The following is a 23,579-nucleotide window of genomic DNA, read 5'->3' as shown; positions in this document are numbered from 1 at the left end:
CTAAAATGCTTTGCCAATATGATTGTGTCGCAGGCCAATTCACGTGAAGGAGGAGCCACTCAACATGGACGACGACGACTGTCCGATGTCACTGGTGACAACAGCCAATCACAGTCCAGAGCTGGATGATGACCGGGAGCTGGAGGAAGGGAACTTATCAGAAGACCTGGAGTAACTTGGAGACAGTTTTTTTTTTTGTCAACGTATCCCTTCACCCAGCCGCACTGTTTCTCTTACACAGACCTCCTGCAAGACTCGAAACCACTCCACAGTCCAAGCAGCCACAGCTGACTCTCTTTGTCACTCACACCACTGGGACTATTTATTGAGCATGCATCCGGATGGTGACTGGTCCGAAGGAACTCTTTGTTGCAGCCCTTTGGGATCCCCAAACATGACAGGCATGAGATGTCTGATGAAAAAATTAACTCTTGGAGACCTATTTCATAGAGATGGCTTGGTCACATACAGTACAAGGTCAATGGACTTACGGATGAGGAAAAACATGAAACAAATGAGCAAATCATGTTCTGTTGAAAGCTAGGGGCCTCATACAGTATACTGCCAAAAAGGAAGACTTTTTATGTTTGTGAATAATCCAACCCACAGTAGTTGTTAATGTCTAGGGACAATTGCTGGTTCAATTCAAGTTGTTGCTCTGTTATCATTTGCACAGGAGTAGTCTCAGAAATTTGTGTCACTGCCTGTATGTTGCTATTATTATGAAAACCAGTATATTATTTTGTGCTATTTGTTTTTACCATTGTTAATTTCCAAATATGATTTTAGACACCACCAACTGTAAATGCCATCCCCGAATCACACCAGTATCAGAACTGCGGTACCAAGACTGTCCAAAAAACGGAAAAAGAAGTTGGCCTCCAGTCAAATAACTGTTTGTGATTAAAAGTATTACAAAAAAAAAGTAAAGCAAGTTGGGGAAAAATAGTTTGTGTAAAGCACCATTTACAAAACAAATGCATTTCTGCATAATTTTCTTCTTGCTGTTCTCCTTACCTCCTCATTCTAAAGCTTTGTCTACCTGAAAGCAGTCACAGGCAACAGCTAGAAACCAAAGCCAACACTAGCAATGGCCAATAGCTTATAGACAGAAGCCGCCAAACTCTTGGTTCGCCTTCTGTGACTTTAAACTAGTACAAAGAGAAGCGTTTGTTCCACAAACTACCTTTTAATAACCTCTGGGATTGTTTCATTTAGCCCTATACAAAGATGATCACGAGAAAGAGAGAGAGGAAATAAATGCTGATTTTCATATGTAATTTGATAACTCAGAGCGTCCACTTCAGAGATTTTCTGCCAGATGTATTGTAGATAAAAGGCGTTGTGATATTTGAACTGCAGGCATTTCGTTCTGGTGATTTGACTGGTAGAGAGCAGCTAACTGTAAAAGTGGATCTTGACCAAAACAAAACATTTGTGTATTCAATGGTGCAGAAAGTGCAGAATCATTGTGTTGTTGTGAAGTTTCTGTTTTGTTTTGTTTTGTTTCACTTTTTGTTAAGCATTACACATTAAAATTCATTATTCGTAATTTTTTTAAATTTTCTATCCTGGTGAATATGTGATGTAAGTGGGACTGTCAAAATAATGTCACGTCTTATTTCTGTGGCGGTTTTGTTCCAAGCCGTGCCGAAACCGAAACTGAAAACATCGCTAACCAAACATGAAAAATATCTAGTGAAGCCAAATAAGTCATAATTTCAAGTTGACATGAAATGGTGTGGCTTGGTTACCATGTAAGCAAATAATAATAGCCATTGCAGAAGAGGGTATCAAAGGTGAAAGGTAACCTTTTCTAGGTGATATTTGCGTTAGTCATCAGATACTCACTGTGTGGTTAATAGCTTCTGAACTATATAGATACAGCCAGTGTTGGCACTGATGTAGTCTGTATAGGTGACCAGCTTTTTATAACACACATGGTATTTATACTAATAGACAAAAGATAAATTTTTATTGCGGAGACTATGTCCCATCAATTCCCTTGTAGCCAATGTCATCTAGAAAAGTGTTGTTGCTTTAATGGTCATTTCTGTTTTCAGTAAACCAAAGTTACACAAAATTCTGCCTCCTCTTGTATGGGATAAAGAAATGCTAAAACCACCACACACCTGTCAGTCACTAACATACATACACGTGAACACACACGCAGACATGCACAGACCAAGCTTTTGGTCTGACGAGGTTCTTGTTTCGGTTCAATTTCAGAGCGTTTTCTCAGCTGCGGGAAACATATGCTGTCAAAGAACCGACGAGTGGCTTTGTGTCACACGGTAATGAGCAACGCGTCTGCCTTGACCAAAACATGTGGAAACACATTGAGCATATGCTGTTGTGCCAAACTGAAAAGTTGGCCAAGCGCACACACGCCAGTTCCACGTCAAGAGGGCACTGGGCCCAGGAACAAAGCTTATCCCTTCAATACTTAGCTGGAGTCAGCAAAACGACTTGAAGACAACGTTCTTAATAATCTTATCACACCAAATAAGAAGGACGCTGTGTCATTCACAAAAAGGGTTCTCCCACTTACCCAAAAAGGCTTTCGAAAAGCTTCTACCTCTGCACAACAAATTCAGAACAATTATGACAGATTGCACGAGTTACTAGAATGCCACAAGAGTTGTTAGACTTTGCTACGCTTGTCTCAAAGGACGTGGCTCAAACCAACGTTTACATTCCCTGCGTCAAGATATGGAAGATTTGCATTGTAATAGGTTGTCCTCAAACATTTGTAGAATGATAATGTATAGATTAACTGTAAGGGAATATTGTGTTTTTAAAATGCATGTCTAAAAATCATTTGGTGGACTGGAAACAAGAACTAATAAAAAGAATATAATAAAAATCATCGGGACGATGGCCTAAATGTACGTACAATGCATAGGAGTGCATTACCTCAGATGTACTGTTTTGGGAGGAATAAAAGCTGTCAGCCACAGAATGCATATTACCTGTAGATTTGCATGGGTTTTGTATAAATTAAGTAAAAAAATGTCTAAAATAGTTGCTTGCACATAATACCAGAAAGACCTCCAGAATTGCGATCTGCTCCTCCACTAGATTTTAGGATTGTCTGGATTTTCTGGGTTAAGTTTGTCTGTATTTTGATAACTGTGCATACTTATGTAAAAAAAAAAAAATGTTGGTGGACCCATAAATTTACCAGACTTTTTTCTAAGAGGAAAAAAAAATCTCAGTGTTTCTTTTCTGACTTACCTGAATTTTTACTGTTTCTCTCTCATTGCTCGCTAAGAATAGCAAACCTGCTTTTTTCTGCATCTGCTTTGCGTAGCTGTAAGGCTTAACCTAATGTGTGTATTTATTGCTTGTACCTCTGTGCATACTTTATGAAGCATTATGTCTGGCAGTTGAGTCATGTATCCTTTCTACTGCTATCCTTCTCTAATAATTGGGAATATGATCCCCCTATGTATACAGTAAATTGGGACTGTAGCAAACATATGTTTATGTAATTGGTGAAAACTTTCTTTTGTTTGTTTCATCTCCTTTTGAATGAGATTCAGCTCCTTTTTTTGATACTTTTCATTACTGTGTACTGTGTCCATACGTTAAAGGTTCTCTGACATTAGAAGGTCATGGTTGAGAATTGTAACAGACGTTATTATTTTCTGTATTCATGGCATTTCACTGCTGAATAAAATAAAGGACCAAAACTTGGAATTTGAAAAGCAACTTTCTACCTCCAGCTTCAGAGAGCATTTTTTTTTCCTCCCAATGTTACACATATATCTTTTATTCTACAAAGGCACAGCCATGAAAATCTAGCTGGCATTACACTTTTAACGTTTCAGGAGCTGCTACTTCAGAGATGTAAAGGAAGGGGTTGGAAAAAACAATTAAAGTTTAATGTACATGTTACAAGTCTTTCTTCCAGCTTCCAGCACCAAGAGCGTTGTTTAGAGGAGCGGGACAAGGCACTGTATTGCCCACCCCTCTGGACCTGTAATGGGTTTAGACTTTGTATGATTCAATCCCACTGCTTTTATGTACCACAAGCGTGTCCCAGTATACACCAAGTACTGCTGTGTACCTTGAAAGGCTTCACTTTTGGACTAGAGACAGCAAGTTGTTTTGGCACAAACCACATTATTAAGTCTGTTGTCATGCAAATGTAAATATATGTGTGCAGATATATTTACAGTATATATCTGCCTTATTGCTAGGTGGCCTGGTGGCTCAGTGGTAGAGCATTGGGTTGGGGTACAGGGCTTGGAATCCGGACCCGCGATTTCACCAAGGGCCACCTTGCAACAGGAAAGCTCAATCAATCAAGAGCCCGAAGGGACGAGCCAAAAGCAGTTGATCATGATCTTCCTTGTTGCCATCGGGGTTCTGGATCAGTTATCGAAAACAAAGATGTGAAATTTCATCAGACGGCTTCCATTTTCCATCCGTCTCTTGTCTCCAAGCCAACAGTTTCCCCTTGACAGTTGTTTCAAAAGAAGAAAAAACACGCTTTTCAACCTTTCGACTGATGGATGTTGACTGGTAAAACACTGTGACTCGCCGTGTGGCTAAATCAACTCCAGCAGGCCTACCACACCTTGTCGGTCATGGAGCAGCCCCACACTGACACCCTCATTGAGATTCAAACTGAATCTACCATGACCAATAGGTTGCCCATTAGCTCGTCTGTGCACCGAGGGCCTTCGACACGTTCCAAAGGGTGCTCGGTGACATCGTAGGACCCTTTGGATTGTGTCCGCTGGTCATTTTATTGTAACGCTGATGCATGTTCTTTTTCCCCTGTACCATCTTTTGTCCCGCGAGAGGTCAGAAAACAAAATTTTTAATAGAGGCACACAGACACACTTCTCTCCCCCCCCAACCCAATGACAGTCCCAGGCATCAGCCATGTCAGGCCCCTGTTATCTCCTCAGCAATGTCGTTCCAGAGCATTAGCTAGCTCGCAAGGCACTCGTCTTCCATGCTATTTATGCACTTGGAAGTGTTTGTGAATTCAAGTGTGGGATCGCATACGGAGTGCAACAAGGGCTGCTGTGTACTACACAACATCAGAGGGAGCTCCGACATTAAAGTGTGAGAGCGTTTGCTATAGACCCTTCTTTCAAAGGCCATGAAATAATAATGGGTTGTGGTTAGAGAGGTATCCATGAGTCACACTGGCTGCTTTTCATAAAGTGGAGTTATTTACAGTGCGATGAATAAAAGAAAGGGTAGTTGGTGGTGCAAGTCTTTTCCACATGAATGGTGGGGGGAAAGAAGTCCCTCTAATGTACAGTGGCAGTGCAGTGCGCTACATGAGAGGCTGGAAAAGGGACAATGTCCTGAAAGAGGCCAGTACAGGAGACTTAGCTTAGACTGAAAAAGTTAAAATGGACTGATATTGACTTTATTCTGTAAAGTGCCTTGAGATGACTTTGTTGTAAATTGGCGCTATATAAATAAAGTTAAATTGACTTCTTTATTTTTATTTCAGTTTTTCTATGGATCCAACAAACTTATCGTGGTAATTTGTGAGACCCAGCGGTGCCTTTGGACAGAGCCAGGTGTCCAAAGGTGTCCCCATTTCAGCATTGTTGCGTAGCACTTAGGAAGAGAGTATGTCAAAGAGTATGTGAACCTCTTTGACACTTCTGAATTAGTCAGTTCATCTTGGCATCATTCATTTCATCTTCAGCACTGATCAATTAGGTCCATTTATGAACCATTCCTTTGTGGGATTGGGTGGTAAATATCTCTAGTCTCAGTTTATTGATTAAAATTGTCGACTCTCGCTCTCCTCTCTCTCTCTCTCTCTCTCTCTCTGTCTGTCTCTCTACTTCTTTCTGACCTGATGATGCGTGGCGGCTCCCTAGAAGACCCTCGCCCCCAGGCTGCAAAATTGCCTGCTAAATAGTCTGAGGCAATGGCAACGCTAATTGAGATCATCATTATTATAATTGCGAGCCCTGAAAAGCGTGTCTTAAATAATTTGCATTGCTCTCAAGTTGATATTGGACGCAGTGGAAAAATAACTGCATAGCTCGGAGGCATGACGCTCAGTTCTGGAGTGGGCAAGGGGACTCGTGTGCTCATTCCCTGTCCCACCTAACTCCAGTAACCATCCAGCCAGTGCTAAGCGGGTTGCTGTGTTCTCTACATAAATGATGAGAAAGACCATGTGTTTGTATCATCAGCAGTGGTCAAGGGTTGGGCTCCTTTTTTATTTTACAGGAAGTAAGTCATGTTTCTGCCCACTTTGATGTGAAATCCCTACAGTCATGACATTTTTAGTCACATCTGAACAAAACCTCCCATGAGATTAGGCTCCTTTAGTGCTTGCGTCGCTGTTGTTTTTTTCCAGTGGTCACAGTGCTCACGGTGTTTTAAAGTAAACTCCGAAACTCGCCTGCCCCATTGCCACACGAGTTTCCACTCTGCTGAAGGAGCTGCTGAGATCGACAAAAAAGAAACTGTCTGACCTCGATACATTAAACTTCACTCATCATTACATCAGAGGAAGCTGACGTAAAGGTACTTTTCACTTTGTGCAGATGTGATGTGCAGGCACCAGCGTAATGTATGCAAGAGAAATGCCTATTTCTCCAACTGAAACAAGGGATTAACCCAACAAAATGGTGAGAAACTGCTGATATTCATGAATTCTTGCCTGTGGCATGATCTACCACACACACAAATTCTATCAGCTTCTCTTTCGCTGCATCTCTCTTTCTCTCTCTCACAGACACACACACACGAGCATGGAGAGACTTGACAACAGCCCTAATGAACATGATATGGCAACATGATACAGCTCATAATTTGTTTGCTTTGTGCCATTAACAACAACAACAACAGAGCTTTTAGGCTGCTGGTAAATCTTCCTGTGAAAACGAGCGCATTAAACAAGAATGAAAGGGTAGAATCAGATTAACTAAATCCTCTTAGAAACAACACACCCCTCAAACACACTCTTTGCTTAGATGGTCTGCGTTTCCCCCTTTTTCCCCCCACATCATATCTCTCTCTCTCTCTCTCTCTCTCTCTCTCTCATATTACTTACATGTTCGTTGTGATAAATCAAGGTGTTTGAGGTGGATCAAGTGCAGGTGGATGGAGAGGTGATGTTGAGTAGGGAAAAAAAAGAATCTCAACTATCATATTTAATCCATGGTAATCGCATCGGGCCTTAATCACCAATTCATAATGGAATTTATAATGGAATGATTTCAATTACCTACCACCACCGGCACCATCAAGTTCTGCAATTAAATTAGGACAATGCACTTGTATGTCTTTGTCAAATCTCAATATGTTTGTGTTTTAGAAGTCTGGTGCCCTTTTTGTTTGTGGAACTTCTGAAGGAGAAGGAGAAGTTTGGTTCTTGTAGAAAAAAAAGACATTTTACTATAAAAACCACAAAAAAGATAAGGAAAACCTTGAGTTGATCATGTGGGGGTTGGGGGTGGTAAAGGGGAAAAAAAAGAAATATCTAGTATTAGTGAGGAATGGTGGGTTAAATCACTTACTGAAGATTTTTAATGACATTTCAGTGTTCCTGGTATAATTACTCTTCATCCGAGATGGGCCGTAATGCTGTTGGACAGTCGCGGTTCAGGCTCGCTAGCTCGCTTCATTAGCGTGTCATTCCTATTTCACATCAGAGGCTTTAATTGTAATGCTGAATATGCACAGCTCTCCACAGAAGCCTAATCAAAGTGGATCCACTTGTATTATTAATATCAGAAATCAGCCCGCTTGCTATTTTTTTATAAATAAAAGAATACAGACACATAAATCAGCTGTCATTTATTAGCATGGCCCTGGCATATCCGCCAGACATGCAAGAAGAGCAACCCCACCCTATCTCCGTTCCTCCCTGCATCACTCATCAAGATTTAAAAAGAATAAAAAGACAGAGAGGAGAAAAGAGGAAAGAACTGCATTAAATAAACATACTAATTCTGCCTGGAAGTAATCGGATTACAAAGCAGGTGAGACTGGGTGCAAAAAATGTGGACTACTGGCAATAGCAAGAGGATGGAGAGTTTCAGTGTGAGAAAAGATGGAAGGATGGATGGACAGAGACAGAGGACAAGATGGACGGATTAAGGATTTACATTGAAAAGCAAAAGGAAAGTAGTAAGTGTCTTTGAGGAAGGCTGGATGAAGACTGAGAGGACTGAATGTGGCTCTGTGCAGGTTGTGCTGACCAACCAGAAAAAGCAGCTGTCTTTTGATTCCTGTGGCAGTGAAAGTCAAAGTGCTTCGAAGCGCTAATCCACATCAGTGGACAGCTTTGGTGCTGATGCAGATGGCACCCAGAGAACTGCAAGATGAATACTTGTCCTTTCCGGGGAAGGAAACACTGGGGCTTTGGACAAATTAATATTCACTTTTCAAGAAAAAAACCCAAAACAATTTCACTGGATACCATGGATTTTATTTTATTTTATTTAGCATAAATTAGTTTGTTTTAATTCTAAGAACATAGGTTATTAGAGGTGAGGGGACATGTAACTGTGCTAATAACTGTAAGTGCTTTAGGCCAGTGGTTCCCAGCCTGGGGATCTAGCCTCTCTAAAGGTTCGAGTAAAAATTCCACGAGTAGGAATTGTTTTTTGATTTCATGCTGTTTATGTAGGACCGTGTCACACAAAAAACATGAGACAAAACATCATCAACAAGTTGCTCGTTTTGTGAATTACACATCATTTTTTTTTGTCTGCGTTGGGAAATGCGCTGCCTAATTTGTTTGAAAGAATATGTTTTGGTGAACATATAAAATGCTTTTGTTTGTCAGCTTAACCCAGCAGCAGACAGCAAAACGATGTGCCACCAGCCAACACTGTCACATTTAATGCTGGGAAACATGAAACATTATGACAGCTTCAGGTGGAGGAGACAGACATCAATTAATAATTACACATTAATGGGGAGACAGGCATTAATTAGGGATTAATGTGGAGAATTCTCATACTGAGTCTACCCTCACCTTTTCCTAGTCACATACTTCCTCTCTGTTTCTAACTATAGGTCGGCCCTCTGTGTGTGAGTGTGTGTGTGTGTGTGTGTGTGTGTGTGTGTGTGTGTGTGTGCCCACACCCCTCCCAACCAATGCGTGTTCTCTCATTCATCTGTGTATACAGAGGCAGATGTGAGCTACACTGCTATTTAGACTTAACATTTTTAATTTTGTTTCAGCAAGGTGCATTTTGGGATGATTCCATTTGCACTCCACGTCTTGTAAAACTAAATCAAACACCACACGGATATTTCAAACATTTAAAGGTGGCAAACTCTCGCTAGATACACATTGCAACGCTGGTTGTTGTTCTGTTCTCTGACTTGCCTCCCTCGTAGTAATCTGTTTTCTGGTGCAAACAGGACACTGCCAAACATCGGTGCAGTGTCAACATGTAATTCAGTGCTGCTGTGAGAGGTGGCTTGTGTAAACTGCGCATTCGCTGGCTGATGAAAAGCCTTTACAAACAGACAGAAAGAGAAGAACGGTACTGTAAGAAGAAACTAAATTAGTTCCCAGTGTACTGTACAATCCTGGGAGAAGGCAGCTGGGAAAGTGATAGTGGCAGTGTTCATGTACAGGTCATCTCCATTACCTGGGTCCAGCATGTCTCTCTCACATCCTGAACATACATATATAACCTCAGCTTGATGATATTCTCTCCCAATCTCACTATTTTCCATTCCAAACCTCTTTGATCTGTGATTTGCATTTTAGCGCCCACGGGGTGAAAATTATTTGGATGAGATTTCTCTCTCTCTCTCTCTCTCTCTCTCTCTCTCTCTCATTGGCTTCTTTTCTGCATCTTCTCACTCGCCCATTCACCGTACCTGAGGCTTGTAAACTCATCCTCCCCTCCCTTGCTCCCTGACTCCCTCTTTCCCCGGCTCCCTCCATCCCTCCTTCCCCACTGCCGCGCTTCTCAGGATCTTTGTTTAATATCAACCGTGCCCCAGAACGAAACAAACAAATTAGCTGACAGGGGGGGAGCCCATTTCAACCTTGGCTCCTCACCTGTGTGTGCTCCTTGGGGCGACCGGGCAGCCTCGAACCCACATCCCCAACAGTTAGAGCGTGGCTGTGGAGACAAATGTGACGAGGTACTGTAGGCTTAGAATTTGAGTGTAGACACTGAGTTTTTATTATTGTAATTTTTGTGGTAACTCGTTGCAAGTTCATTAGGTTACCACAATTACTTTTACCAGTAATGTACTGCAATGTGGTTTAGAGTATGATACTCTAATTTCATTTTGGAGAATGATACTGTAATTATAACTGCTTTAATAAATGATAGTACTTTTCTACCACTGACGGCAGCAGCAGCTATGCTAAGCTAGTCTGACCACCAAACAACTTCATGTCCATTGTCTTTCTACAGACACTATGACACTTGGACAGGAGGAGGGTGGGAGCAAACCGCTGAGGCTGTGATTGGTGGACGACCTCTTTTCCTCCTGAGCCACAGCCTCCCCAGCTGTTGAGTGAGTTTGCAATTTACTATAACTGTTTCCCTCTAACATATGTGGAACTGATGTAATCAATACAGCAAGTCCCAGACTAACATGCACATTACAGTAACTACTGTAATTGTAAATAGGATTTTTTGTTATGTTATGGTGTATGTTGAAAATTTGACTTTTTACTCAATTACATTAAAACGTATTTGAAAGCAACACTTATTAAGAATATTAAAAACTTTTAGGAAGCCGTTGAGAAATGTTCTTATTTGCTATTCTACTGAGAGATGAAACAATCATCAATCTCATTCACATACACTAAATGTGCATAATTGTTTGCACGGATTGAAAAAACAGTATGTAATATATTAACCAGGTAACTTTACGTGTGCTGGTAGTTTAATTTTACATTTGAACAGAGCAGTCTTTACTTGTGTTAAGTTAAGCTAACCAGCTAACTTCAGTAATTTTCTTTGTGTTGTTTATCCCACCGAAGAGGTTTTACTCTAAATGCCTCAGTTTTAATGAGGACATTTGTATTTTTTTCCATGACAAATACTTTTACTATTAGTACTTAAAGTGCATTTTGCCACTTACACTTAACTAGGACTCTGGATGCATGTCCTTTGTAACATTAAATGCATTTATATGGATCAGTAACTTTTAATAAACCAACAGACATTTAGATGTGTACACTGACACAAATGAGTCGTTCTTGGCAGAGTAGTTTTATTTCTATCAAAACCTCTGCATCATCTAACTTCTTGCAACTCTAACAAAAATCCTGCGGCAGAATTACCCCCATGTTTGTGGACATGCAAGATTATATGCCCTCCCACCCCCCACCCAAACCACACATCGGTCACGGTGAGTCTGGTTTGATGTTTTTAAACAATTTATTTTTGTTATCATATCAAAGAGGAGGCGTGCGGCTATCAAATGCGTGAGGTGCACACTCTCAGCCGAGGGTCCCTCTCAGCCAGCCACGCTGCATTCCGTATTCTATTTTATCTTTCTTGGTTTTTGACTAATGTCAGTAACACCTACCGGTAATAAAATGCTTGTTAGGGTTTGTGCCGTTGGCTCGGAGCACCAGCTTTGATACATTGTCAGGCCATTTGCCAGTGTTTCCTGATTACCTTGCCGCCGACTGCATGTTTATTGATTGGGAGTTAATAAAGCGAGGGCCTCCGCTCATTTCGCCCTGGCTTCCTTTGCAAAAAGGTGAAGCTTCCTTTGATGTGGAAGTGCTACGTTGTCAGGCAACATAAACGCATGTGTTGTAATGTCAGCTTTGCTCCCAGCTTCCTTTATGCATCGTACGTGTGGTACAGTGTTCAGGCGTGCTGTGGTTTTCGCTTTGACTCTCATTGTCAATGTTGGGAATAAATTAAAGGCGTAAGGAAAAAGAAAACAAATGGTGCCATTTACTTACGGTACCTGCAGGCCGTCTAGGTGACTTTATTTTGCTGTCTGTAATGCTGACATCTGATTCTACAACGTATCTTTGCATCTGGCTGCCTTTATGTGTTGGTGCTTTCATGTCTTTGCTGTATGTGTAGGATTGTCACTGTGAGCCTGTCATCTCGGGGTCTGTTTATCTGCTGGCTCCTGTATCTCCACCCTCACGCTTTCTATACTTTCTCTCCCCATTACAGTTGCATATGGCCGTTCCCTCCTCATCTTTTGTCTGTAGCCTCTCTTGCTTCCTCCATTCCTGTTTATCCTGCTCCTTCCCCAGACACGGACAACCATGGGCGATTTTCTGTCTCTTCCTCTGGCTGCCCCCCCCCCTTTTCCTGGAAACTCCACAGAGACAGCAGTCGTGCCAAATCAAAATAACATCTTTAAAAATTCAGTCAACATTACCCCTACAAACAGCAAAGGCCTCCTTGTTGGCTATTCATGTATTCGGGTGGACACTGTGTCGTGGTGGAGGTGCATTCGAAGCACGAGTGAGCCCAACATGGCAATTCCATCAACATTTGATGTATTCATCCATACTGACTAGTAAACTCTGTTTGTTTGCAGATAACCGGGATGTTTACCAGGGGCTGGATGGACAGGAAAGCTGACAGACACATGCAGATCAGTTTCTTATCGGACAAGTATTGGCCCTGCACCTGCTTGGCCATGTAACTCTGCAAGGTTCCCAGTGGGACACGAGCCTTTGGAAGACGACAAGGATCTTTCTGATACATTCTTTCCACCATTCTCTCGTTCCATCTGTCTTGCTTGTATTTCTGCATGCAGTGCTGCAACAAACACACACGTGCTTGGCCTAACACCCCCCCCAACCCTTGATTCCTCATCTTTCCCTTTCCCTCTCTCTCAGCTCTCGCCGTATTTACATGCTTGTTTTGTGTCACATTCTTGGGGTCGAACCAAAGCCCTGTAGCCTCAGGCTGGCTCCCAGGCTTTCGTATCATTGCTGATCACTTTCACTGCCTATCATAGCTCAGCACTTTTCCTGTCTTACTCGTTTTTTAATTCGTTAAGATAAAATACCCAGTAGTGCTCGAACAGGCAGCTCGATCTGTAATAATATGTAAATAGAGAGTACGAGAGGTTCATTTGCTGCTCTCATCCTGCATCCCGCCTCTTCCTCCTCTGCCTCTTACACTTTGTGGAGTTTCTCCCCCTTTATGAATCTCTCCCCACTCTCTGAGATTCCACTGCTCTCTTCCTTGGAACCGGCCCAAAATCTCATCATGTCAAAATGTATTATGAACATCAAAACATTTCTGTTTACAACATCGCAGTCGTGTCAATTAAATCTGATAAATTATTCAAACATTTATCTTCCCCCACCATGCCTAGGGAATTTTTAATCAAGCTTCCTATTTGCTTTAATTTAGCACTGTCAAGTGTGCATTTGTGTAAAATCCCTAGTATCATTAAAGATTTATCAATTGGAAATCTGTTTGGGTTGATTTTACTGTTAATTGGGTATGAAGCATGCTGTGGCTTTACACTCATCTGCTACAAGCGGCTCTGAGTTGGGTTTGAGCTACAAGGAACAAACATGAGCATTGCATTGGCTAGATTTCCAGTCCAGGCTACAGCTGCTGCAGTCAAATGAAAGTCGCATGTATAGTACATGACATTTTATGAATGCATGGTTTTACTTGTAAAGGAGTTGTATTTCAAATAATCAGCTAAATGAACACATAAAAGTATAGAATTCTTTTTTAGTGTGCCATAAACCCTGAAATCTGTTTGCATTTGTGCTCTTCTTGTTCCTTTGTCCCAAAATCGTACAACAAGAAGACATCTCTAGAGCACTGAGTTACCATGGTTTGATTTGAAAATGTTCTTCCTTTAACATTTCTCCTCCTGAACAATTTCACCGCTTATCATTGCTGCTCTTCCTGTTATTGCTCAACGCTGTTCCTCACCTGCCCTCTAGTTGCTCCATTACCCAATAACCAAACCAGTCACCTGTGAATACACGTGTTCACTCATTTTTCTAATATTATTTTAACATTGACCCTCTTATATCTAGGTCTTGTGATTTTGCATTTGAGCCGTGTCTCATGTGCCATTGCCTATCAGGACCAGTTTTCTGGTCTTTTTACAACCTCGGTGTACAGTGTGGAATGTAAGTTAATTTATGTACTTTTAATGTAGTATTAATACCGGTTTCTCTTCAGATTTTAAAGATACAGATATGTTATATTTAAATAACCTCTAAAATTTTAATTAAATACACATAAAAATGCATTTACTCTATTTTAAGGTTTAGGTTTACACCAACTTCAACCAGGAACAAAACTAAAGCGAAATCAGCCATAGCAGCATAATCAAAGTAACATTTAAGAATACATCAGCAGGTATAATAGCAAGATAAGCCAGGCCAGATGGCAACCACATGTCTGTCTAAGGCCTCACGGAGGTTAGACTGAGGTCAAAGAGCAGATCCTCATGTATCCCAACTCCCCGTCTCGCTTCTTCGTTTTCTCTCTCTCTCTCTCTCTTTATCGCTCAATTTTTTTTTGCTTCTATATCTTTTCAGTTTCATGTCATTTGCACACTTTTTCTACCTTCTTCTCACTTCACACAAAAAAGTTAAATATCCCTCAGCAACAGATTAGAGAAAACGGCAGCACCGCAACTGTTTAACATTCTATTTTCCTCTTTACGTTTGAGCTTTAGTGCCGTTTTTTTAGTGTTTTGGGGCATGTTTGAAGCATTTTTTAAGCCATATCAGAGATGACATGTTTTCTGCATATTTTCAAACACTTTTCTTTTGTAATGCAAATGGATGTGACTCTGTCAATAAGTAGAAAGCAGGCGCATGCTGACTGGATAGCCTGAAACTTAGGTGGTGCAGAGTTTTGACTGCTGTGAAGGATTGTAATGTTAACTGATTGTGATAGGGGGTTGTTTTAGGGCTTCACTGACTCAACTCAACCACACTCACACATGATTTACAAATAGGCGCACACACATCTTGTGGCTTCTCACGTTCGTGCCTCACTGCTCCCCGTCAGAACTCAACCCCCCCAACATACATTCACGTCTGCTTCCAGACCTCCCCACAGCCCAAAGAACCTGCAACACATCTGTTTAAACTGCATCTCCTCCTCCTTCTCCTCCTCCTTCTCCTCCTCCTCCTCCTGCCTGCTACTACTCCTGCTCCTTCTCTGCTCCTTTAACCGTGGCCAGGTGTTTGCCCAGAGCCGCACAGCTCTTCATGTCCAGGCCGCCAGACCGACGCTGATGTAATTGCTCTCTCCGCTGATCCATGAAAACAGAAAGAAAGGCCAGGGAGAAAGGGGGAAAAGTAGAGAAAGACAGAGAGAGACAGTCTGTGTTGTAAATTTAGAAGGAGGGCTGGGATTATGTGACAGGGAAGTGTGGGTGGCAAGGAAGGACGTTAGCGTGACTATTTTATAGAGGGTGGAGTGTGGGGCTGTCTGCATGTGTTTATTAGAAGGTCGGGGAAGGTTGAGTGAAGTGTGCGTAAAAGTTGTAACACTTTTTGTTTGCATGTGGATGTGTGTGTGCGTGCGTGTTTCCAGGTGCGTATGGAACTGTCTGCACACCTGACCCCTCCCAGGAGATACAAAGCAGCTCCACAGTGGGGCTGTGGTGTGGTTTCAGTGGTCGAATTGTAAGGGCAATATCAATTAATGTATTCATGATATTTATATATTTAAATATATTTATAAGGGCTTTAACCCACAAGGGGGGGGGGGGGGGGGGGTAGCTTTCCATTTTTCTAATGACATGCAAATGGGGTGTAATGTTTTGTTCTGTCTGTAGCCCGTTGAAAAAATGGATGACACATCAATGACCATCAACACTGACAAACAAGTCTTAGTTTGAGGATTTCAAATTCAAACCTTTCTTAATTTTATTTGCATTTTTGGTAGTTTAATTGGATGCTTTCATCCAATTAAACTTTAAATGCCACTGTAAGAGCTATAATCAGCTGCATTACATGCGGTAATCAAGAATTACAAGGGTGTCCTGGCAATATATTTAACAAATTATGTCTTTGGAATGATCATATATCATAAAAAGCTCCAAGGCTCAATATGGTTCACTTCATCAAACTGATATGAATTAAGTGACAACACTATATTTAAAGTCTTGGCTCTTTATTACTCAGTATCACAAACAGGTATGTTATTAATACAGCTACTATAGCGCATCACTTAAATTGTCCAATTTTCTGCTCGGCAAAAGAACTAATTAATCAAGTGTATCCTATTTGTTCCAGCATGAAACAAACAACAACATTAATTTAATAGTCAGAGACTGTGACACTAAGCAAAGATCCCCTGGAGTTTTGAACGAAGTGTAAGATTAATGTTTTCTCCCTGTGTGGCTAACCTACGGCACAGTGATGAGACGATGCTGTATCAAATTAGAGAATCAAAGGGAAAAAGTCTCCTGCTGTTGAATGTGTAATTATTTCAAACACAATAAACAAGTTGATTGTTTTTGTCTGCTACTGTACGTTACCCCCACTCATCCTGGAGCTTGAAAGCATGTGTTTTATACTGTGTGGTATGATTTTTATTTATTTTTTTTAACTCAAGAATACATTTTGCATGGTTTTCATATTTCCAAACTTTCTTGACCCTTTACATTTATTTTAGTTGACTTAAAGTGAGTGCATAATCTCATAAATGCTTACTAATGGTGGAAAAAGGAAATATATTTCGAGCACAATGCTTTTAGGGAAATAGCCGTTTTTGTGAATAAGTTTAACAGTAAAATGAAGGATGACTGTACACTACACATGAACCCAGCAGCTGGGTGAGTTAACTTAGCACGAAGCCAGAAAACAGGGCACGGCAATCAACATGACTTTGTCAGAATGTAACTCTGCCTCTAACACCTACTGTTTTACATTTAAATGTCATTTATCAAAGTCGACAAACAAGTTCATACTTGGAATTTTGCAATTTTACTCTTCCAACAAGATTAAATTAGTACAATAAAGTTAATGAACATCTCTGTGCAATCTATCTTTGTGCTGATGTCAGATTTTTCCCCATCCCAGGTAAGCATGTGACTTAAAGATCACACTTAAAGCTCTTATTTTTATTGTAGGCCCAGACGTAACATTTGAGGAACTTTTATCCAGTTTAGTTTTTCCAGTGCTGCTGATTAATACATGCTACTCTTGTAGTGTGTCACTTTCCACGGATGGCAGATTTCTTTTTCACCAGCAAGAAGATAAATACATACATTTAAACAAATCTATGCTGAAGCAGCATAAGAAAATATTTATCTTGCAACAAATTGATTCTTGACATTAATTCCTGTCTTCCCTTTTGAAGTGTATTCATGATTTAAGCCTGCCCCCATTGTATGACCAACTTTAATTAATTAATGTCATTGCTATCATACTATCAACAGCTGATTGGTTGGTTCATCATTTACCGTACTCTCTCCTGAAATCTCATCCTCCCCAGCAATGCTGACATTTGGAGAATTCTTGATTAACATAATTAGACAACTTTGATGGGAGATTTACAAAATCCCCCTTTTTTTCGTATTACATGAAGTCCATGGATTAGATGTGTCGTATTTCCTATGTTTGTTTATATAAAAAACTAAAGCTGAAGAGAAAGAAAAGAAAAGAAAAAAGAGACATGGATAGACTCTGGCATGATGTTATTTCTCTATGAAGAAGACCACGAAAAGCCCCAGCAGTTTATTGATTTTTCAGAACTGCTCTGCTCTCATTGTTATCCCAGGGTGCTGAGAACTGTTCAGTGGACACAAACAGCACCTCAGGCTGTGATCCCTGCCTGAAAACCCCCAGCTTTCACAACAGGCCCTTCCCATAGCACATAACCCAGAACTCCATTCATACCCATTCATGCCTACATCTCAATAGGCTCCACTGAGGAGGTAGCAGCGTATAGGGATTCAGGGCATTGACGCTCAATTCTCAAATCTTCACACACATCTGAAGTCTATCGTATGAGTGCAGTGGCACATAGGGAATATACCGATTTTTCCAGATGGGAGAATTAGAGTAAGATTCCACTGCGTCATGTTGAGCGGAGGTGTGTTGTGCTTAGGTGAAGGTGAAAGGTTCAGATCGGCCAGACAAATTCATTTGTTTCAGTTTTCCAGATTCTCGCCACAGCTGTTGAGGAGGTTAAGTTAGTTGGGTTAAGCCTTTATGCTGACATTTAACATGTTTACCCAGCATGCATTAGCACACACTAACAGGAAAAACAAGCAAAGTTACATTGCACATTCACTTTTCATTTTGCTTGTCACGCCTCAGTCAAGAGAGGAAAAATAACAACTAACAGCAATTTCTTCATTGTCCACTAAAGCTCACTATTCAAGCAAGTCCATCTGAGCACCGCTGTGCAGTGATGTCATGGCTGCTGCTCACCTTTAACTAGGGTTTGTCTTTAATTATTGTCAGGGAGGAACACACAGCCCAGCTCATCAACTGGATAAATATTTGACCGCTGTTCCATAAATTGGCATTGGGGGTTTATTTTAACGATGCATTCTGTCCAAGCCAGACATCATGCGCCGCGATGCGCAGTGAATTGGCTCTCTGCAGGTAACCACAGCTCATCTCAGCATGAGGTAAATTAAAACTCACATTTCTGTTCAGGAAATGAGAGATTTCATACACTTCCTGAATTTGTCTTATTTAATTATAACCTATGTCAAAGCCTAATCTAGGAAGCTTAGGCAGGGCATCCAATTAATCAAGGAATAGGTATGTTTGTGGACTGTGGAAGTGTGTGCGTGCATGCGTGTGTGCATGTTTGTGTCTGAAAGAGGAAAAGAGAGTTATTGCATGAATATGGGAGAATATTTGTGTTTTGTTTGTGCATCCTTTGTGTGTTTCGGTGAAGTTTCATTTCCCTCAACCCACGGGGGAGGGGGTGCGGGGCTCTCTAAAAGGACTCGGGGGTACATGCCGGCACCATGTGAGAGAGCTCAAAGCACGACAGGCAGGCTACGAGGCATCACAACTTAACAAAGAAGAATCCCACTGTGATTTTAGCCAGTGCTGCTTTAGTTTGGCTTATGGTTTATGCCAAGCACAAATCTGTGAAGGATCATAGAAATCCAAACAGTCTAACATTTTTGATTAACATTGCATGTTGGACAACAAAGGCAGCGAAGGACAAAGATGACAGATAACTTTGGAGTAAAACTTAACCTTTAAGTGTATAAAATGATTTGCTCTTTAGACTTTGGGTTGGAAATACACACAGAAACAGCAGAAAAGCTGCTACTCCTAACTCACAATTTCAGTTTTTGTGAAATTGTGAGTTTCCTCACAAAGTGGGTGCACGCGAGTTGACATCACATAAGCAGCTGCAAGGAGCCTCTGTCATGAAGGTATCATTTAACAATGCATAACTTGTCACAATATGATCCACGCCTTTGGAAGCCTGAGTGGCATGTATGTAATGTAAAGTAGCATATTGTGACCCACTCCCACAGTGTAAAATGTCACCATGGAAATGTGTTTGTTTCATTTATTATGGTGCGAAAGAAATGAAGAGGAGGCTAATAAGCAGTGTGTCAGTGTGTGAGGATTTATGTGCCTCTTAAATTTTAATCCAGATTCCACCTTTCTTTGGTTTCCATGTAGCATCAAAACACCAGCATATGGGCAGAGCCTGAATGATGGATCAAACACAGTTGCTGTCTCTCTGCTTTTGGATGATTGTCAATAAAGTTAAACTAATCACAGATGGGTGTCAACTTTGATCTAGTTTTGATATAGTTTCCCAGGAGCAAGTTTTGAATGTGATGTAAAACTGTGGCAGAGGCATCATTTTAACATATAGATTTTGCACTGCCTGGCCCACGTTACTTTAAAAAAACCCGCTGAGCGGGCTCTCGTTTTTAACATCGGTATTAATCGTCAATCACATACTGTTCTTTTTATTTATTCCAGGGATACATATTTATGAGGCCTGGTGCTCTTGTGTGAATGTGCAACTGATTATGTGTGCTCCTCTCACTCCAAACTTGGAGTCCAGATGTCCAGCTATACAAGCAGAAAGTCAGCAATCATTCAACTACCAGCATCCTTGTCCCTTAAGAAATAAGTTGTTTGTTTGCATTGAAAAAATAATCAGCTGCAGTAATAGGCCTCCTTCTGATTATAGAGAGATGTTTCTTTAATGAGCTCACAAATTCATGCCCTATTCATCTCAAACCTCCATCCAGACATAATGGTTCAGACTGACAAACGTAAAGTGGGCTTTCTTCGACAGCTGGACCAATAAAAGCTTGAATGTTTTGATCAGACAGCCTCAAACAATCCTTTACTTGGAAAAAAAGAGCTCACCATAATGCCATTAATCATGTGAGGGTGTCAAGGTTCAGCTGGTGTTACGGTCAGCTTGAAAAAAAAACAAAACGTACCTTTTAACTTCTACTCATTCTGCATGGAGTTGTGTGTAAAATCTTTGAAGATTTGATCAGGTACAGGTGGTGGTGTTCGCTGTTCAAAGCGACACCTCAACTTTTTCGCCTAGCCATTAAAGTGGACAGAGAGGCCAATGTGGGCCAACTTTTGCATGTCTATTAGAATCGCGGTCTGCTGAGGAATAGGCTCATTAGGGATAATTACAGATGTTCTGTCCTACAGCCATTTTCTCCAGTTCGGCCCAGTTTCTACCAAAGTTTTACACTTTACTCTAAAAACAAATGTGGTTAGGAAGAGGTTCAGTAGAGGGCACCCTCACAGCTAATGATACAGGTGAACCAGCCATAACATACGTGTATTGCTCTCAATGATCATGCAACTATCAGGGTCTTAAAGAAATACAGTAGTGGGGAAATAGGCTCATTCACTTTTTTCCAAAGTTAGATGAGAAGCTCTGTATCAGTCTCTTGTCACATGTGGAACCTGCACATGGTCTTGCTTGGTTTTATTTTAAAAATAGGAAGAAGTTCGGTACAAAAGTACTACTAAACGCCACCATGCTCTTCACTTTTTAGTCATTATCAAATTACAATAAACAAGAATGCTGCCACACTTACTAATCTAGCAGAAATTGTTGAAATTCTTTGATTGGCTAAAAGGGCAAGCCATACTAAAAAACGTCTGAGCCAATGTCTCTGCAACGCTGCTGGTGCTGTTCACTGAGTATGACTTCACAGGAGGATTCAGGACTACCTCTCCCCAGTAAGATAAGTTTTAAAATATATTTCTTGCAAAAAAAAAGTAGTTGGTAATTTACTTTTGGACCCCAACTCTTTACAGTATTCATTTACAAAACGTTTGTGTGTGTACCAGGGAACACCAGACACTCAGATGCGGATGTGATTTCCGATTCCCTCCTTCCCAAGCAAAGCAGGATCGCGCTTGTCGGCAGCGTGTGCTGCTGTTCGCCACTACACACTCCAGCAATCAGGCAGGCTGCCAAACAAACAGATGAAGTCAACAGAGAGACGTTTCCTAGCGTCTTCTGAGACAGATGCAACAGATGCAACACTGACACCGACGCTTGACACAGTGTGACACAGTGTGACAGCCTACTGTGTCTACACAGTCGGCTCCACTTTGACTTTTTTCGAAGGAGAGGGGGGGGGAGTCGGGATGACACTTCTCACATGATCACACACAAGATAATGTTTGTCAGCAGCAACAGCAGTGTCACCATGAAAGAGAGACAAAGACAGACAACGGGGGTTGATTTCACGGTGCAGTCATGTAGCGTGTACTGTCCTCTGAAGATTTCCATATGTGTGGGGGGGGGGGACCTTGCAGTCAGTCTTTTGAGATACAGGCTTTGAATTGCTCTCTTCACTATTCAATCTTTGGGGTACACTGTGCCCATTACACACGGCAAGGTCAAAATCTCATTACTTAAATGCAATTCTATCCGTGATTTTTCTTTACAGGCCTCATCTCTCAAAAATAACTCCACATTGCCACCCGGATAGCCAGACTGTGAGCATTGCATGCTGGTTAAGAGAGTTCTGGGCTTTGAGCAGTTGGAGTGAATGGAGTGAGGGAGTATCTGTATCTAGGTAATTACAGTCAGAGGGGGCACAGAGGTCCACTGTGATTACACATCAGCCCTGTAATAGATTCAACACTTATAGACGGAGGGAGCTGCATTCCTTACTTTCCCATCGCAAAGACAGCGGACGGGCGGGTGAGAGCAGGCAAGGTGGGGCGGGGTAGGTAGGTATATCTGCAAGATGGATTACGTGGGGTTTGCCGAGTTCAACATTGACACAGATTCATCGTAAATCATTATGCCGGGGACCCAGAGTGATTTCTGCATTAGGAGCAGAAAATGGAGTTCATCCAGTCAATGAGGGAGGGCATATTTCACATCAATCACCTCCACACTCTCATGTTACCAAGGCTCAAATCTCACTTATAGTGTTACCAATAAGGTTCAGTGGCTATGATGGCAATCAGCAAGACACCGCACTAACAATATCCTACTGACTACACAGAGGACACAGCGTGGGTCTCAGATACCATTTATTTAAAGTGAATTATATATGAATTGAAATAGAAAAAAGTAACAGATGATGTTGGCACTAAAAAGCTCGTTGAGATTGTAATTTTGCTGTATATTTATAGTTTTTTCGAACTTTTAACTCACGTTGGCTAACTCTGCAGCTGACTTACACAGTTTGCTCATATTCTTTCTTTGTGAAGAGAAACTTCACCAGGTGCTGGGCTCAAATACAGCACTGCACCAAATGAGCAATGAGCTATGTGTGTACAAATACGCATTGCTTTGATTGCCAAAAAACATTATCAAAGAAAGAAATGCGTTATCGAGCAGCTTAATTTTTTGCTGTCAGTTAGACCACAGGGAGCTCTAACTCACCCTTTTTTTACTTACCCTAAACATCTTAACCAATACTTAAAACTCCAATAACAGAAATTGTAATAGACTTATTAAGGTTTGGGGCTCTGGGTTTGGACGATGTACTGCTACTTAAAGGACTTATAGGCTGGTGAGCGTCTATACTTTTATAAATGTGACTGTAGAATAAACACATGCGTATAAACACATAGTAGAATTAACACATTTCTTACAGTTTCAACCTCAAAACCCCCGAAAAATTAATTAACCTTGTAAAAGTACAATTTATGGCAGAAATGTATTGGATTGCATTAAATTGCACAGGTTGCCATAATGTTATGCCTTATAAAATTGGGAAACATAATGAAATATAAGTATATATGTATATATATATGTTATGTTGTTAAAAATAACCCAAAGATTATAATTAGGACAGAATATGGTAAGAAAAGCCTGTAGAAGCACGATATATAAATACAGTATAAAATTACATTTCTAAATCGTCATTTCCTAACTGGTGGCTTTATTTGGCATTCAAAAGCATGAGAATGCCAGTGGGGAAAAAAACATTCCTACATTTCATTAGGCATAAACTTCTGGAATGTAACATCTAAACTTTTACAGAAGTTTAACAAAATAAAAACATCCCAACATAAGGCGGAGCAGACGATCCCAAAGCTTGTAACCATCCTGTGGCACGTCATAGTAATGAAACCATCACCATGGTAACCTACCAAATAAATACCTGCAGAGGAAAGCGCCTGTTGAAACAACTAATATCTCTTTTTTTTGATGATTCAAATCTCATGTGCGAAT

At 41.0% G+C, this 23,579-nt stretch overlaps 1 protein-coding gene across 15 annotated transcripts in view; it reads left to right on the top strand.

The window, feature by feature from the left end:
- foxp2 (forkhead box P2) overlaps positions 1-15,610 on the top strand; it is a 112,288-nt gene extending 96,678 nt beyond the window's left edge. For 14 of the 15 annotated variants that reach the window (XM_067490165.1, XM_067490160.1, XM_067490161.1 and 11 more), the window contains one exon: positions 34-3,714. In XM_067490165.1, the coding sequence (XP_067346266.1) occupies positions 34-175 (142 nt within the window). In that variant the 3' untranslated portion in view covers positions 176-3,714. Of the gene's footprint in view, positions 1-33; positions 3,715-10,388; positions 10,492-12,498 lie in introns of those variants that run through there. The other variant, XM_067490168.1, reaches the window with a different exon arrangement.
- Positions 15,611-23,579: the final 7,969 nt, after the last annotated feature.

Source organism: Channa argus, chromosome 21, assembly GCF_033026475.1.
Source record: "Channa argus isolate prfri chromosome 21, Channa argus male v1.0, whole genome shotgun sequence".
Taxonomy (NCBI): Eukaryota; Metazoa; Chordata; class Actinopteri; order Anabantiformes; family Channidae; genus Channa; species Channa argus.
The sequence above is the reverse complement of the archived record's forward strand: the minus strand, read 5'-3'. Positions and strand labels throughout refer to the sequence as shown.